Source organism: Trichoderma virens (assembly GCF_000170995.1).
Source record: "Trichoderma virens Gv29-8 chromosome Unknown TRIVIscaffold_2, whole genome shotgun sequence".
Lineage (NCBI taxonomy): Eukaryota > Fungi > Ascomycota > Sordariomycetes > Hypocreales > Hypocreaceae > Trichoderma > Trichoderma virens.
In genome coordinates, this window is record NW_014013747.1 from 736,389 (window position 1) to 754,193 (window position 17,805).

Here is a 17,805-nt window from a genome sequence, read left to right on the forward strand (position 1 = left end):
CTCCCTTGGCTTCTTCCAAGCACTTTGTCCTCGCAGACATGAACGGCCGCCCGCCTCTCGACAACCGCGCCTGCCTCAGCTGCATCTCCAGGCTCTCCGCGAGCGAGGTGTGCCAAGTCAACTGGCATGTTGACGAGGAGAACAAGTGCAAGCTGTGCGCCGTGAGGGACCTCAAACCCGAGGCTTTCACCAAGCCCTTCCTCGACTTCCTGCGCGAGAACCCGACTGTCTTCCATGCCGTCGACTACTTCAAGACGAAGCTGCGCCAGTCTGGATACGTAGAGGTATGTGCGCTCGTGATCCCTCTGTGTCTGTCTAGGTAGCACAGATCAAATGCTGACAAACCCCCTAGCTCCCTGCGCGCGACTCCTGGGCCAACAAGATCCAGCCCGGCGGCAAGTACTGGGTCACTCGCAATGGCAGCTCCATCATCGCCTTTGCCGTCGGCAAGTCCTACAAGCCTGGCAACGGTGTTGGCATGATTGCCGGCCACATCGACGCCCTCACAGCCCGACTCAAGCCCGTCAGCAAGAAGCCAACCACGGCCGGCTACGTCCAGCTCGGCGTTGCCCCCTATGCTGGCGCCCTCAACCAGACCTGGTGGGATCGAGACCTGAGCATCGGCGGCCGAGTCATTGTGCGCGATGAGAATACGGGCAAGACCACCAGCAAGCTTGTCCAGCTGGATTGGCCCATTGCCAAGATCCCCACGCTGGCGCCGCACTTTGGCGTCGGCATGATGGGCCAGAACAACCCCGAGACACAGGCTGTCCCCGTCATTGGATTGGACAGCTCCGATGGCTCCAACACCGAGCCGCTTGGCTCCGTTGGCGCCTTTGTCAACACCCAGCCCCCTAAGCTGGTCAAGCTCATCTCGAAGCAGCTTGGCATTACCTCATACGACTCCATTGTTAACTGGGAACTTGAGCTTTTCGACTCTCAGCCCGCCTCCGTCTTCGGCTTGGACAAGGAGTTCATCACCGCGGGACGAATCGACGACAAGCTGTGCTCGTGGCCCGCTCTCTTGGGTCTTCTCCACTCCACGGAGCGAGAAGAGGACAGCTACATCAAGCTGGTAGCCCTGTTTGACGATGAAGAGGTTGGATCACTGCTGAGACAGGGCGCTCGTGGTAACTTCCTGCCCTCTACTGTTGAGCGCGCCGTCGAGGCTCTCAACCCGACTACCTACGGACCTGGTCTCATCGGCCAGACCTTCGCCAAGTCCTTCCTCCTGTCCGCCGACGTCTCCCACGCCGGCAACCCCAACTTCATGGGTAACTATCTCACCGAGCACATCCCCAAGCTCAACGTCGGTCTCGTCGTCTGCGGCGACAGCAACGCTCACATGACCACCGATGCCGTTTCCTCAGCCATCCTCCACCGCGTCGCCAACCTCTGCGGTGCCAAGCTGCAGGACTTCCAGATCCGAAACGACTCCCGCAGCGGTGGTACTGTCGGCCCCATGTTGTCGAGCGCAATGGGTGTCCGTGCTGCCGATGCTGGCTTGCCTCAGCTGAGCATGCACTCTATCCGTGCTACAACGGGTGCCCTGGACCCTGGTCTGGGTGTGCAGTTCTTCAAGGGCTTCCTCGACTTCTGGGAGCAGATTGACGGCGAATGGGAGTAATTGTGAAGTAGATAGATATAGTACTGTACAGAGTAGACTAGAGCATGTTTTGGATTAGTTGGAGGGACTTAATATATATATAGATGAGATTAGAATCATGTCACCCATGAGTTTAATATAGCAGATAGATGCTGCCAATAGTAATTGACCGCAAGCAATGTGATTCAACGCTATGCTGTGTCTCCATGCTACTACACATTATCATTTTGATATATATCATCTCAATCCAATTTGTCTCCTATTCCATCATCATGCACCTCACCTTCCCTTCCCCCATTATGTTGCCAACTTTTTCTCATCCAGTCTATTTTCGTCGTGAATATGCGTGTCAAATAGCCAACATCTTCCCCAGGATATGCCACCTCGACGTTGAAGCATATCCCTGTTCATTATCCATCTCTGATAAATCGCAATGCTTTCATTCCATCCATCCATCCATCCATACATACCCACCATGCAATACTATGGCAACAATAACCAGCCACAAAGTTCCTCAATCATGGTGGAAGCATTAACAAATATTAAGCTGCATCCCCGCTGTTTCGGGGGCGCATATCCGACAGACTGCCGGCGTCATCGTCTTCATCATCGTCATCATCATCAAAATCGTCGCTTTGACCAATTCCACCAGCCTCCTCGCCGGCTTCTTCGACGGGCTTCCGCTTCTTCTCGAAATCCTGCTTATGCGCCTCGGCCAATATCTTAGAGAAACTTCGGGTAATATGAGGTGAAGAGAGGTCGGTGCGGCGCCGAAGGCTACCACTTGGAAGGCCAGCAACGGCAGTAGAGCTTGCAGAGTCGTAGAAGCTGGGGTGTTCTGCTGGCTGCGGTCGTGGTGGCTGCGGCTCAGCCTGCCGCTCCTCTTCGGATGCCAATATGGGGCTGGATTCGATGCTGGCACGCTCAAGCAGCGGCTCAATGTGGTAGGGGAGGGGGACATCGCGAGAAGCCTTGTATTGCGCTACGTTGGCGCAATGTTCGTTTTCTACACGAAGGAGAGACCATATGCCGCGGCGGAAAACTTCCATAAAACTAACCATGAACGAAACAATGGTAGAATGCTGGAGGTCATGAGTGAATATAGCATAGAAAATCCATGAGAATCGGAGCACAGGATCGACAATCATAATCACGTAGTAGATCCAGCGGTGCTTTAAGGCGAGAATATCGCGGAGAGCAGTATGTCGGCTCTGGGGCTGAAGTATGGAGAAATCCATGAACAGATCCCAAATACCTGCCGTCGTCTGTCAGTATCTAAGAGAGTCTTGGGGGAGTTGAACGGGAGCGGCTCACAAGTATATACGCCGTTGATGGTTGAAAAGGTCACAAACAAGGCAAGGTTGGTGCGGCTCTGATGAATGCGGTAGAGGGATAGACAGAGGTAAGATAATATGGTGGCGGCATATTTGCCGCAGTTGACCAAATGTGGGAAGATATTGCGTGTGTCTTTGTAACGTCGAATACACTGAAGAAAACGCCATATTGCCGGAAGCGTCGTCAGGAACCCAAGCAGGCGGGAGCTGGTCGAATTGCACTGCCCAGGATTATTCCAATGATGTGCATACAAGCAGAAAAATAGTTCTATATTCTGTCGCGCGCATCCCAGTCAACTATTGCCCTGCAATGGTTCGGCGACGAGGACCACTTACCGCCATTGAATATGTCAAAGAACAATACATGTCTCCTAGGAAAAAATCACGAAACTCCACAGGGTAAAACCCAGACAAGAGAAGACGCCACTATCACAAGGTTAGCATTGTCTGGCAAGCAACTCTCCATCAGGGGGGGCCTGAGGTACTGACATGTGAATATGCAAGCCATCTGCGGCTCTTGTATGCAAGCACAGGAGCAGGAAATAGAATAACAACGACGGTTAGGCCAACCAAAAGTACAGGGTAATAAAGAAACATGGTATCGTCCCCATATCTGCTGAAATTGGCCCACATAATAACCCCAAAAAGCAAAAGGAACGCAGAGGGGAATTCAGAGAGCTGACGCCAGTCGAGCTGACTTCGCTGATCAAATTCAAAGATGAAGGGGTAATTAACCCTGTTCTGCAGCCAAATAGAGCAATTGATGCAGAAAAGAGAGAAAAGCATGAGCATAAGGAAATAACCACCATATAACTGTAACAGATAGCTTGTCTGAAGACGCACTGTCGGGTTATTGTCATTGAGCAGTTGAGTGCCATAAACGAGGCCCTGGATGCTGAAGACAATTCCAGTGCCGATGAGGAAGCCATTCAGGAATGAGCTGCCGGATTCGTCCTTGGGCTTTTTATGCAACTTCCGCAACTTGCCAACTGCAAGCTTCTGATTGCCGCGCTCAAAGTACCTCGCGTAGAGATCTTCGACAGATTTGATGTGAGCTTCCAGAACATCGCTATTGACGAACCAAGCGTTTTTGACCTTTTCGTTCATATAGCGCATGGGAGGTCGAGCGTTGACAGCCTTATCATACTTCTTATTTAGCTTTCGAAAAGCAGTGCGATTAAGCATGGCGTATGACTTGAGTAGCTCCAAGCTGCGATAAAACTCTTGCATTGCCAGCTTCAGCTTTCGTTTTGCTGTTCGATATGTCACCTCGTGATTTTCTGGCCGTCGCACATAGTCCATGCGATCGTTATTAGCCCTGCTGCCAGCTGCTAGGTGTGGTGTACGGGGCATGTCCTGGAAACTTTTCGAATTTGGTCCTGGCGGGAAGATCTTATTCTTCAACGGATGTATCCAGCTACTCGACTTATCAGGGTTCCCCTCACCAAAATTTTGGTTCGACGACCGGGAGAGTGAGTTATTGGCACGTTCGTTGGCTATTTCTTGAATTCGCCGATTGCGCATCTCATGGAGCTGTTCTCGCAGCATGGCCAAGCGCTGGCCGGCTCGATCCTCATTCTTCTTGTAAAACGTCTCCACCTTGTCAAGCTCTGAGTCGAGGAATGCGTAAAACTGCTGTTCTCGCTCTCGAACAAGGTCAAGGCTCTGGCGCGGAAGGCCTGTTATTCGGGCAGATTCTCTCGCGCTGGAAAAAATGCGGCGGAGGCGATCATCGGAGACGTCTTTTGGTATCAGAGTCGGCAGCGTTCCAGAGCTCAAGGGACCCGACGAGTTTGACCTATGGAAGTTGAAACGAGCAGCTTTTCTCCCAGGACTCAACGATTGTTTAGTACCGGGAGAGGACGATGTTGTGTAAATGGCAGGAGCAGGGAGCTCGAAGTCGTCGTCGTTGCCATCGCCTTGGTTGTCACCCTGGTTGCCATTTTGCTCATTGTCTTGGCCATCCTGCAGGTCGTCATTGTCGTCGTTCTGCAGACGACGCGATAGTGGTCGAGGGTCTGGAGGGGGCGTTGGTACGAAGCTCCCATACCCCAGACTGTTGCCATTGCTGTTCAGGGCCTCGTCTTCCGTCTGCGTTGCGATGTTGACCGGCCCCGACTGACCATGCCATCTCGAGCTTCTAGGAGCCTCATCAGAAGGCTGAAAGTTATCGAATCGAGAAGACGGCTTGGGAGAAGGCTCCGTCTGAGGTCCTGCTATTGAAAAAAAGGTTGGAGTGCGGCGTGGGTTAAGGAGTCGAGGCGTAGAGCCGGAAGTTCTCTGGATGGCCGAGGCGACGGCTTTGACGTATTTTTTCCCCGCCTTGTAATTGAGATACTTGATTCGCCATTCTGTGTAGTTCCCAGAGAGGGAAAAGTCAGCAATCTGACAACTGATGGTTGCACAACCCGGTTCTGTTCTTGTTCGTCTTTTCCTTTTTTGCCCCTGGTCTGGTGGCAATCAAACAGTTACAAGTAGTACAAGAACACCAAAATGAGAACACAAAAATTCACAAAAAAAGACCAAAACACCAAGACAACAAAGCCAATATCATCTCTTACCAGGAACTGCCTCGCGCTCGAGCTCCTTTGCGAACTTCATGGTATCGCGCAGGCCCAACCTTGGCCAGACCGGGGTTCGTTTGCACTGCACCAGCACAGGGACGAGTATGCAGGTCTTTCTCTCTGTTCAGGCGCAGGGGCGACATAGAAATGCACGTCTGCAGGTCGCAATTTGTCGATCGAGCCCTTGCTCTTCGTGACTATGTCTCAGAGGTACAAGCTCCAGGCACAGGAATGAGATGGATTGAGATGGACCTGTGAGAGTTCGTCATGGAGACACGTGCAATGCCGCTGTCTTTGGAGGTTCGTCAAGGCCCGCTTTTTTTGTCTAAGATCCCTGACGTCAAGACGCTAAAGTGCTGAAGAAAAAATGACCGTGTTAGGGGGTAGCTACTCGTAATAGGCTAGAGCTGTAATGCTCTCCGAAGCTGTTCCATTGTCTTGTTCAGCTTGTCTGTGTGTCTGAGTGATATTGAACGTGAGCTGTGGTGTTGCGCTTCAATCAATCCTCTGTGTAAACAGTCATATATATGAACAGCGACCCTTTCTTCATGCTGCTCCAAAGAGCGGTGGACAAAAATGCTAGTTCATTAGGGGCATGACCCCCTGGATTTTATTACCACATGGCGCTGTTGCTGAACCGCCACCGCTTCTCTTATCTCCTGTTCAGCCAAATGTTGCAAACTTGAACGATGCGCAATTGATGATTTTGCATTGAAGATGTTTGCTTCAAGGACGTTCTCCCTCGAACAGATGCAACGCATCGAGACTGTTCGTCTGCTGATGCTCAGCTCTTGCGACTTTCGTATTGCCTATATAAACATCCACGGGATCGAGGGCATCATGAGGATAATACAGAGGCCACATTCCAATCAGCGCCACGAAGCAAACGTCAGCCACCTAAACAGAAATTAACTCGGATAGCAACAGAAGTAACAGAAGCAGCATAAGTAACAGAAGCAACAGAAGCAACATGTGTCATTTCGAGCATCAGCATCACTTTTGTCCGTGCAGAAACCCAGACTGCAAGACTCCTAGTGCCGTATGCTGCAAACAGAGTCCGCCGCCCAAGGATCTTGCCAAGGGCCAACTAGGCCATTTCCTGCCTACCTGCGACGCCGATATCGATTCGTGCTTCGACTGGGAAATGGAACGATTGAGTCCCGGGGCATCCCTTATCGCAACAAAGTGCCCGAAATTTACTCATGGAGCCGCCCTGAAGGTGGTTGGCCTGTGTGCGAAATGTCGGCAGGATTGTGCTAATAAGCAGACCGGACCGGCCCAAGGAGCCAAATAACGACCTAGCTTTCATCCCCCTTTCACTGCAAGATGCTTTAGCATTTGGTAATCAAAACGAGGTATCAAAGGCCCAGCTCGGGTAGGTATCTAGTCAACAGTGAAATCAAGCCTGGGTTATGTATGGGACGTCTGCGTTGAGGAGTCCAGTCCGATTGTCTTTGCTCGGGTCACATGGCGTTGGAAATTGGTTCGGATAAAGGATAAAAGGAAAAAGGAGCGAAGCCATGCTGCGGAGTGCGGAGTAGTTTGGAGAAAAATAGCTTTTGAGAATAAACCTTCATCTGCCCAATAAAGTAGCAGCATCCCAGTGAATGAACGTCCGTCCTATCACATCGAAGCCCCAGCAACGAAACTATTGCCTTTTTCGGTCAGGATTCTACGCAAAGTATGGAGTATGGATCGCTTACAACGGCCATGCAATGCAGAGTGCCCGGATCCTCGTTCGACTGACAATCTGGCAGCTGTCAATTTGACAAAGTCGATTACGTCAATGCATGGTAACCCGGCCGCGTAACCCGTGAAGAAGTGAGGAGAGAGAAGTGGGATAAGATGCCGTTGCCGTGCATTGCGGAGAAGCCATGGCAGCTTCATATAAGTACTCCGTACCTAAACAAGGAAATCGTGCATTAGCGACGGAGTTGAGAGCTTGGTTAAACCGAGGCACCGCAATCCTAAGGTAACAGTAGAGACCGTCTTTGTGTGATGTAGCATATATTTGCAGCGAACATGTAATAATCCAAAGCAGATGAAGCTTCTACAACAGAGGGGGATTCTGATTGGATACCTTCAAAACCCGGTAGATATCCCATACCTGGCAAGGCATGTCAAGTGCTCTCTTAGGCTGGTTGCACTACTTCGAGCATGTGAACATGAGAGTATGTTGTGTGTCGTACTACATTCATTGATGTATTTATTCCCACCTCTGTGTTCGGTGCGAGACAAAATGATGCAGCCCCACTGGTGTGAGATTCATCCCCGCGATTTTACTGCAGAGCTTGGTGGCCCCAGGCAAGACATTGCGCATGTGGAGATGGCTCCAGGCGAGGAATGGGCACGGCGCCTGGCAATGGCTGGGCTGCAATTGGCCTGGAATTTGGTTTAAATGGAAGCCATCTGATCCGTGTGCTCGTACTATAGCGATAGAAAGCGGCCCGTGTGATATCAATCGCTGCCGCGGGGAAATGGCTCGCTCGCCTTGCCCGAAAGGCTGCAGTAAAATACTCCGTAGTAAAAAGCATCACGCCGTGGTCCAGAAGTTTAATGAGATCTGACTGTGCTGCAAAACCGTAAGACCAGCCCCAAATCAGAGGATGCTGCGCTAATCTGCGGGCGAGAGCCGGGGCAACAAGTCAAGAGATCCAGGCACGCACGCCGATTGCTGTGCTGTACTCCGTACTGTACTGTACATACAAGAGCCGATGCTACGCCTTCGGACCAGGGAAGACGGTAGCATTGCCTGGAGATTTGCATTCACCGTGCTCTTCATTCCCGGCGATGCCGGTGACATCAGCGGTGGGTAGCTGCACGACGCTCCACTGAAGAAAATGCTGGAACCACAAAAACGGACGACTCCCTGGCAAGGCAGATTTTACACCCTGATGGGCTGCTACGTAGCAACCGAGGCGTTTTTTGCCTGCTTGTTTCGCTTCAACTGGGAGATTGAAACACATTCGACGGCCTTTAATCAAGAAAGCCCCCTTGGTCGGCGTATGAAACGGAGAGCACGGGGGGATATTGCACCTAATCGGGAAAGATGTATTTTATTTCCAATTTCTTTGGGGAAAAACGTGGCATGAGACGGAGCTCGAAACATGACAGGACATGACGCCAATTTGCGTGAACCACGTTTAATTGTAAGTCTATGTTGACGAATTCTCAATACTGTACTTGCACCTCAAATTGCGCAGTAAAAGTCCCGCCGGGAACAAAAGACCATCCATGGCATCAATACTACATGTACCTACTATACCCAAGTCCATGTATTCGTAGCGAGTGCTACAGCACTATGTTCTGTTCTATGCATCATCATCGTCATCGTCGATGCGGGAGCCCTATGGCCTAGAACCCCCCTTGTCCATTTCTGTCTGCTTCCACTCGCTGGCAATTGTCCCAAAAGATGCCAAATTCAAATTCCCACTAATCCCATCTTCCAGGTAAGCTCAACACTAGTCGTGCCAGCGCTAAACACGCCATGTCGCGCGTAGCCTGCAGATGTTTCTCACCACCGGGGCAGCTAGCGAGGGGGCCAGCCCCTCTGTGCCCAAATCTCTTTCTTCTGCGTTTCTTTGTCGCTTTTTACGTTTCGGAAGTGACCGAGAGGAATCAAATACTGTACATAGTATGTACACGCTACTGTGCAGTGTGTTGGTTAGCAGTTGCTCGTTTTGCCGAATCGCCATTGGCATCAAATCGTTTCTTTATTCGTGATGGGGTTTTAGCCAAGTGGAGTTGTCAACATCAAAGAACATAATCTTGGACCTGATTAGTTCCAGTAGTACATGCATTTCAGGTGCCATCACCACGCTTCGTGCAGGTACCTGCTTCGGCACTGGCTCTTGGCCATTTGCCTTCCAGGCCCTCCTGCAGCCCTCCCCCTCTCCAGGCCCGCTAGCGCCGTCCCCCCAACCACAGCTGGTTCAGCTGGCCAAAACCTGGCGGTTGCCCGTCTGGTGCCATTCTGGGCTCTGCAGTGGGACGGGCAGCGCTAACCACTCAAGGCTCCACGCCAGGTCACATCAAATATCTCACCCTCCCTCCCACCTTTTTTCTTTACAATCTTCTTGGCCAATATCATTTGTGCGGCCGTTCTTCTCTCGCCCGCGTCTCTTTCACGGCTATTTTTACGGGGATAGTCTTGTTATCATCTATTCTTTTCTTCTATTCAGTGTCGTGCGGCTGAGGGCATCGGCCGATTCGGGATTGTGCGGCGGAGACTCGATCCGCGGACTCCCCCCCGCTGACAATCCAAAAACCTCGTTCCTCCCGATAGACATTCCCAAACAACAAACCGAGGAGGAAACGGTTTGCTTCCCAGCTGGCCAGGCTACTGCTCTCTGAGCAGGAAAATGGACCAGAGCAACGTCTATAGCCACTCCCGCTCGCGGACAACGTCTTCCAACGTCTTTCCGTCCCAACCTCAACACCCCCCGCCGATGCTTCTGTCGCACCAAATGTCGAACCAGCAGTTCAACCGGCGATCGCCCTCAGTGAGCACCTTTAGCAACTCGAGCATACAGCCGCCCGCAGCGTACCGAACCTCGTCCAATTCGGACCTTCGACGGTCCATCTCTAACCGCTCCTTCGGCCAACCCCAGGCGTCTGGCTATGTGGCTCTCTTGCGCAAACAAAAGGCTACGGTATGGTGCGATCGCGCCCAGTATGAGGACCCCCGGTTAGTCGCTCAGCAGCGAGCTGCCAAGATGCGCGCCAACTTGGAGGTCAGTGGGGGAAACCGAGGGACTGGCTCAGCTGGTTCCTCGTCAGGTGGCCGCACAAGCACGGGCATAAGCGCAACCACAAAGGTCGCCGCCAAAATCAGGCATCATGGCAAGACGCCCGTGGTTGGATATGCCAACGAGAACCACGTCGGCGTTGGAGGAGTACCCATGCGACTGAGCGCTACAGAAGTCGAGGGCGAGAGCAGCGAAGAGGAAGACAACGGCTTTGCGTCGCGCTCGCATCACCGCAGGACGGGGAGCAGTGGACGGAGCAGCATTGGTAGCAGCGGCCGCCGCAACGTCTCTTACAGGGCCTCTGGAGGCACTGTCACTGGATCCCAAAGCGGCCGACGATGGAGTCCCGGCGATACTCCAGAAAGGGCTGGAAGCTTGGTTGAACAGCCAGAAGACACTATGCCAATCATCGACGACGCTGCTAGCGGAAGAGCTCAGAGTACGCATAGTGGTAGCAGCGCTGAGCGCGCAGACAATGTCGGCGAACTAGGAGCGGCCCCAAGACTCGCGAGCAAGTCGTTAATGCACTCTGCTCTAACAAGAGAAAAGAGCGTCAAGTCTCCCGAGGAGCTGAAAAGACGGGGAAGTGTCGACGAGCGAACAGCCACCCTAACCTCCCAACGTCTTTACATCGCCAACCCTGATTGAAGACTCGCTATTTCGCAACCATTACATTTTTCACATATACACCATTCCATTATTACGCGACGAAGGACGATGCTATCTCAACTGCCTGCCATTCGTTATCCTCTAATCAATACCACCACCAACAACAACAACAACAACAACAACAACAACAACAACAACAACAACAACAACAACAACAACAACTTCACAATCGTTCTTGTGCATTGTCATTTTTTCCTTCTCTCGTTGTTTTTCTATAGTTTTACTACCCGCATTGTTAGGCGTTTGGATATGTTAATATCACTTTGGGCATTGGGAGGGAGTGCAGTCGCTAATAAGGACCCGTTTGACGCTTCATATTTTTTTTTTGCTTGTCTAATACACTTTCGCTTCTGGAATTAAGCTTGCTGGTTGAGCGAGGCGGCGGCTGAGACGAGGATGACTTGGGAGAGCAGGGAGAAAAAAGTACATTTGATGTGCCTCGAGAAAGGCCGGTTGAAAGAAGATAATATGACGTAATGGTTAATATGTAATACTCTTTTTTCTCCGTCGGGTGATTTCCTATTCATGTATCAGATGCTTTTCGACATGCTGGATGCTAATTTATTTGCATGAATCAGTTTGGCAATTCTGTCGTCATCGATTTGATCAAGCCATGCATAGCGAGCATCGGAATCTTGGCTGATTTGGATGAACAGGCGAGGAAAAAACATTTCCTCTGTGTACTCCAAAGGTACATACAAATTCGGATCGTTATAAGTACCAATTTATAACTTATTTGGTATGGAGAAAGCTTGCAATTGGTGTCATGTGTAGAACCTTAACTTAGTAGGGGTGTGATGCTTTTTTCATGTGATTGGAACTTCGCAAGTGTGTCGTGTGAGGCGAACTTAGTGCCCTTTGGCAAGCTATAAACCTCCAATTTTTTGGAGATTGGTATATCTTGGCATGGCTTACTCTGCACAGCAGCTTGGAGTTGTAATGAGAACGAGGGTATCACAAAGCCACAATCCTGCGAGCCTTTGTTCAGCTCTGTGAGATGCCAGGTACTTCCATGGAGAGAAGGCAGAGAGTACCCAGTACAGCCGTCAAAGCCTTAATATTAGTATATGTTGGTACACAGTACTTGAGAGGCTCGTGGTGCTTGAGGACTGGCATCCAACTCCGGCTTTTAGCCGCAGCAGCCTGGACTTCTCCATAACGATTAACGCGTCCTCCAAAGGAAAGCGCCAAATTAACGCGTTCAGAGCAATCGCGACTCTGCACTAATTTGTGTCGAGTATCCAATTCAACGTCAAGCAGCGCAGCCTCTGTCACCGTTGAATGTAACCGCGTGCCCCTCGTTCCTTTCGTTCGAACAGCAATTAATTTCAACTTTTTTTCCCTCTTTGTAATCTACTCCAATCCGCTTTTGTGTCCCTATTCACCAGATCCTCTTTGCATCGCTGCACTCTGCCCCCTCCTTTCTGGATCCTTGTGCACATATATGCTCAGCTGCACGCCGAATGCAACGCCAGGTTTCCCCCCACTGGTGAAGAGAGATTCTACGCAATTCCGAGAAAGCTACAGCCATTTACACTGCGATTTGAACGACAATGCCTCTTCTTGAGGTGTCACATAACGTCAGGGAGCCAGAGTCATCTGGACGGAAACGAAGTCACCAGGAGTTCTCCGCCGAGTCGGGAAAAGTTGATCCGGCTGAAGATGTTAAGAACATCTTGCCCGTAAATATCCAAGAGCCGGATGACTGTGAGCACAGACCTAGAGTTACCCACTGCCGATTCTCTGCAGAAAGATACTGATTATCTACCAGCACCTCCATCTTCACCCTTATCATCACTCGCCCCCTCGGAAGCTGGGGATGACGGCATAGTGGCACGCGACTCACATTTATTGTCATCACCGGCCAAAGCTGTTGCAAAGCTAGATATCTCTGGAACCTCTACACCAGGGTCAGACTCAAAGCCCGCCACAGACATGAATCCACCGCCGAAACGGAAGCGCCTCACAGGCGCAGAAAAGGAAGCTCGAGATAAGGAACTTGCTGAGAAAAAGGAAGTTCGAGAAAAGGAACTCGCAGAGAAAAAGAAAGAACGCGAGGAGAAAGCAGCAGCACAGGCCGCGGAAAAGGCTAAAAAAGAAGAAGAGAAAGCGGCACGAGCAAAAGAAAAGGAAGAAAAGCGAAAGGTGAAGGAAGAAGAGGAACGAGTAAAAGCCGACAAGAAACGAAAGAAGGAAGAGGAACTAGAGCGAAAGGCCAGAAGTCAGAAGACACTGGGCAGCTTCTTTAAGATCCCGAATACTCCCAAAAAAACCGAAGGAGAAGATGTGGCCAAAGAGAATAGCCCCGCAAAGGCCAACTTGTCGGTGGTCGAGAAACAAACAGTATCGGAATACTCCAAGATGTTCAAGCCATTTTTCGTCAAAGACAACACCCAATTAGCACCGATGGCATCGCAGATGGATGAGACGACTAGGGAAACGAAGTCGAAGATGTTGGACGACTATATCGCGAGCCAGAGCAGCGAAAATGCTCCTCCAAAATTCGACCCTCTAGAGGCATTCTCATTTTCCAGCCTCCCTGCTCCCCGTGGCAAACTGCATCAGCCGGTCCGGCACCTGATGGAGACAGCTTACAAGGCTTCACAAAATGCAGGAAAGACAGGCAGTGCAGATTCAAGTAAGATCTTGACAGAATTCCAGACCGGGCTGAGCAAAATCCCCATGAAAGTGATTGCTTTCTCTCAGGATGTGCGTCCGCCTTATTACGGTACTGTAACTTTCAAGCCCTTTGCTCTTGGTAAAGGAAACATGCAAAAACTAGCGCGAAGATCAATGGGCCGTCGACTACCACTCGACTACGATTATGACTCGGAGGCTGAGTGGCAGGACGAAGAAGAAGGCGAGGATCTCGACCTAGAGGATGAAGAGGAAGAGTTGGATGATGAGGATGATATGGATGGCTTCCTTGATGATTCCGAAGACGTTGGCCTCTCTAGAAGGGTGTTCGCCGATACCATGAAGCCCGATATTACGGGCCCATGCTTCGAGAACCAGAATCGGAAAGGCGTAGTCCCCGCTTTGAATGAAAACAAGATGGAGTTCATTCATGGTGAGTTTTTTGTTATTCATTGAATTGTATTTGAGGCCTGCTGCTAACACTCTCTCCAGAGGGACTCGACCAGTTATGGGATATTGATCCTTTTTCAACGAAGTACTGGGAACCGGAGCCTAGCAAGGTTGCCAAGGGCAAGACTCCCAAGACTATTAAACCCGAGAACGATGCCAAGGCTCCCCCGCCAGTTCCGACAAACGCCTTTGCCGCCTTAGGTGGTGCTGCTGGCTCCACCTCGGCCCCAGGTAAACTTGTCAAACCTGAGCTTCTGAACGAAATCAAGAAGGCCATCTTGGACAACAAGGCTCTCTCGAAAGTCGGCATTGTTGACTTTATCTTCCATCAGTTCAAGGATAGTGCTTCCCGTCTGGAAGTCAAGAACACAATTGAGCATGTTGCGGAAAAGAAAGGCACTGGTCGAACCAAGGAATGGGAGCTGAAGCCAGGCCATGAGATTACTCTATGAGGTGTTTTGTCTTTGGGAAGGTTTCGCTGGCGACATTCTTGAGTTACGATTGACGAAAATCAGCTTAGCATGGAGTTCTTTGGACGATACTAGGTCATTCCGGTTGCTTTGAGGGTTTCCCAAGCTGGTTGCGAGCTTTGGGCTGGGGTTTTATTATTCGCATGGCTGGAGGCGGTGTATATTAATTAGATACATGAAGTTCTGAGCATTTACTGCATCTGAGGAGTGGCAAACAAAGGGACTATATTTCGAGAGCGCTGCATGATAGCATCCAATGCCAATATTTATTCCTCTTGGTAACAGTTAGACAAATCTCTCCAGTCAGTGATTGATCGCTTTCAACGACGAATTCTGTTACGCGCATGCAAGGATGACGCGGAGCGCGGGGCGTCCAAGATATCAAGCAATTCGCTAAGGCAGGTCCCTGAACCCCCTGTCTGAGTCGTGTGTCCACTGATTGGCGTCCGCTAAGAACCGCCCATCATCCCAGCTTCTCTTCCATTCTTTTCTCTCTTCCAACTTCCAACCTTGCTCCAACCAGCCAAACAATAAGCACGGCTCCGCTGCGCAAGCAATGATGAGGTGAGAACCTTATTGGTCTTTATAGATCACCACCGCAACTTCCGCCCTACTTCCGCGTAGCTCGATTGCGCATCGTCGATTCAACAGGCTCCTATTTGTTTATACCGTCTATCCCGGGAAGGGGACATTGATTGTCGTTCCAGGAGAAGCGAAATTGGACAGACAGCCCCGATTGCACAGATTCGCAATGTTACGACCCAGTTCATGATAAACACGCTATAATAATATTTCTTGCCGCATCGAGTCTTGCCTTTAGCAGTCCATCTCTGCGCGACATGCCAAGTCGCCTGGAATGGAAGATCCGTGGGGTTCGCCGTGGGCTGCAGACTCTCCGGCTAAGATAGAACTCCCATCCGCGCCCCAGAATGCGCACTTCTCGACCGACCATCTCTTCCCTCGACGAAACTCTCGTTCGCCTGCGCCGTCGCGATCACGGTCACCGGCGTGGGAAGACGACAATGCTTGGGGCGGGTGGAATGGCGGTGATGCCAGTGGCAGTGGCAAGGAAAGCCCCGGATGGGGGAGAAGCCCTGGGCTGAAGCCACTGCAAGTTACACCGTCGGTGAGGTCGTTGTCACCAGATCCCTGGAAGGATATGGCCCTGAAAAGACTAGACACGACGGCGCTGGAGAATGAGGAACGGAAGCCAAGGGGGAGACGAGCTTCTGAGACTTCGGGTGACGATCGCGTCGTGGACTCTGCAATCAGTCTTGGAGAAGACCAGGAATTGCAAAGAGAGGAAGAATTGAAGATTAATATCCCCGTCGTGGTGCCGCCATTGGATATTGATGCCACGGACGATGCATGGCGTGTTGAGGCAGCGCCGGAAACACCGGCAGCCGAGGTGGTGATTCCGGCTATTCAACTTGAACAACCAGACTTTTTTCCAGACACAGAGGCTCCAGTACCTGGTGTTGTGGATGACGAAGAGCAAGACGAGGTTCTATTCACAGCTGATGAGCCTGTTCAGAAAGAGGAAGCCATTGCTGCGCAGAGTAGCTTCGAGGTGGAACAAGATCAACAACCGATTCCAGCTGTTGAAGCGATTGAAACAACTCCACCTGTTGAAGCAATCCCAGCTACTGAAGCAACTCCTACTGCCGAAGCAATTCCAACTGCTGAAGCAACCCCTACTGTTGAAGCAATTCCAACCGCTGAAGCAATTCCAGCTACTGAAGCAATTGCAGTTGTTGAAGCAGTTCCAATTGTCGAAGCAACCACAGCTGCCGAAGCAATCCCAACTGTTGAAGCGACTGAAGATGCGGCAGTCATTCCGGAACAAGAAGTCAGTCAGCCTCCGTTGGGCCTGGAGAGTGAGAGTGAAGTTGTCGCGGGATCTCAGCGCCTGCAGCATGAATCGCAGAATCACATTCCGCCGGTGCTCGCCGTGAGCGAACCCAGAGTCTTGGAAACGATGGCTGCCCCGTTTGAGTCTGACATGGTGGAGCGCCCTACCTCCCCAACGTCCAAAGTACACTACCCTATCGATTTTACCAAGCTCGACGATTTGTTCCCGTCGACGCCGCCCATTACGACTGAAGCGGAGCTTGTTCCAGACGTCATTATCGACGACACTTTTGCTTCCAGCAGCGAGCGCAGAGCTTGGTACCGGGTCTCCCGTTATGGATCGAAGCGGAAGCATGATATGGGAGGGGATGAGAATTATGTGCGCGTTACCTGGTCCAAGTCACAAATTCGAGAACGTACCACTCAGACTGTGAGGAGATGGATGGAAGAAGACTCTATTACTGGGCGTGTGGTTCTGGGTAGACGCCTTGGCGGATCTGGTGCAGTCATGTTCAACTGGAATTCACCTGCACCTCAAGTGGAAATCGGAGAGTTCCTAGGAAGACATTCGAGAAACTCATCCTTGACCGTGCAATCGGCAGTCGCATCGCCTACTGCGTCGTCATTCGGCTGGGCTAGTAGCGTCCCGTCATCGCCAGCGGTTTCGAGGCATCCTTTGGCCAACGAGATCTCACAAGCAGATGCACAAGAACTGCAATCACCAAAAGAGCCCAAAGCGGACTCAGCTCGACAATCCTTTTCTCTTGAGCCGCCGCCGCTGCATAATCGATCACGTATTCCTACGCCAATTCAGATTCCACCCACTTATCCCATCAACCAAGAGGACGATGACGATTGGGGCGAGATGATGACTGCTACACCGACCACTACCGTGTCATTCACCGAGGACGAAGAACCCGCCAGCAACCGCTACAGCATTGCTTCTCAGTCTGCTCTCCAGTTCGACACGGTGTTTGAAAGTCCCAAACTCCTTGCATCAAAGATCGAGAAGGCTCCAAGCAAGCGACCCTTTTCATGGCACTTGGGACAGACGCTTAGCAAACCCTTTAAGAGAGGGGGCAAGACCCCTTTGACGCCATCATTCCCTAGCCCGCTCTCCAAGCCAATGACGCCGTCTCAAGTCACACTTACTCGCCATGCTCATACCATGTCTGCCGACACATCGCTCGTCCAGTCACCAATCGGACCTACCTTGAGCGCTGCGGACGAAGAGACTGTGGCCAGGCTTTTGGAGGATATTCCTGATCTTACATATATGTTGCGTTGATGTGAATGTAATGTTGTGAGGGGTTCGTATTTGATGTTCGATCCCTAGAGAATTTGCCCAATATTGGTGATGATTATAGCATATGGAAATAGCAAGGCGTATCTGGTTTATGTAGATTATCTTAATAGTGTGTACCCTGGAAGGAACAGCTTGGATATTCTGCTCAATATAGAAGCTATATATATACT

At 51.0% G+C, this 17,805-nt stretch overlaps 5 protein-coding genes across 5 annotated transcripts; 4 read left to right on the plus strand and 1 right to left on the minus strand.

The window, feature by feature from the left end:
- Positions 1-38: 38 nt before the first annotated feature.
- Positions 39-1,627, plus strand: TRIVIDRAFT_55533 (uncharacterized protein; the record flags this gene model as incomplete). Its single annotated transcript, XM_014104875.1, has 2 exons — positions 39-284; positions 353-1,627. 2 exons carry the CDS (start codon positions 39-41, stop codon positions 1,625-1,627), a joined length of 1,521 nt encoding a protein of 506 aa, XP_013960350.1.
- Positions 1,628-1,773: 146 nt separating this feature from the next.
- TRIVIDRAFT_176469 (uncharacterized protein) lies at positions 1,774-5,541 on the minus strand (the record flags this gene model as incomplete). Its single annotated transcript, XM_014104876.1, has 6 exons — positions 1,774-2,861; positions 2,921-3,215; positions 3,277-3,366; positions 3,430-4,859; positions 4,938-5,291; positions 5,502-5,541. 6 exons carry the CDS (start codon positions 5,539-5,541, stop codon positions 2,149-2,151), a joined length of 2,922 nt encoding a protein of 973 aa, XP_013960351.1.
- A 4,324-nt stretch (positions 5,542-9,865) lies between these two features.
- TRIVIDRAFT_35920 (uncharacterized protein) lies at positions 9,866-10,900 on the plus strand (the record flags this gene model as incomplete). Its single annotated transcript, XM_014104877.1, has 1 exon — positions 9,866-10,900. The coding sequence occupies one exon, from the start codon at positions 9,866-9,868 to the stop codon at positions 10,898-10,900; it is 1,035 nt and encodes a 344-aa protein (XP_013960352.1).
- Positions 10,901-12,474: 1,574 nt separating this feature from the next.
- Positions 12,475-14,460, plus strand: TRIVIDRAFT_188521 (uncharacterized protein; the record flags this gene model as incomplete). Its single annotated transcript, XM_014104878.1, has 3 exons — positions 12,475-12,628; positions 12,792-13,922; positions 14,210-14,460. The coding sequence occupies 3 exons, from the start codon at positions 12,475-12,477 to the stop codon at positions 14,458-14,460; spliced, it is 1,536 nt and encodes a 511-aa protein (XP_013960353.1).
- Positions 14,461-15,334: 874 nt separating this feature from the next.
- On the plus strand, positions 15,335-17,617 carry TRIVIDRAFT_197561 (uncharacterized protein; the record flags this gene model as incomplete). The annotated part of the gene is made up of 1 exon (XM_014104879.1): positions 15,335-17,617. One exon carries the CDS (start codon positions 15,335-15,337, stop codon positions 17,615-17,617), a length of 2,283 nt encoding a protein of 760 aa, XP_013960354.1.
- Between the last annotated feature and the right edge of the window lie 188 nt (positions 17,618-17,805).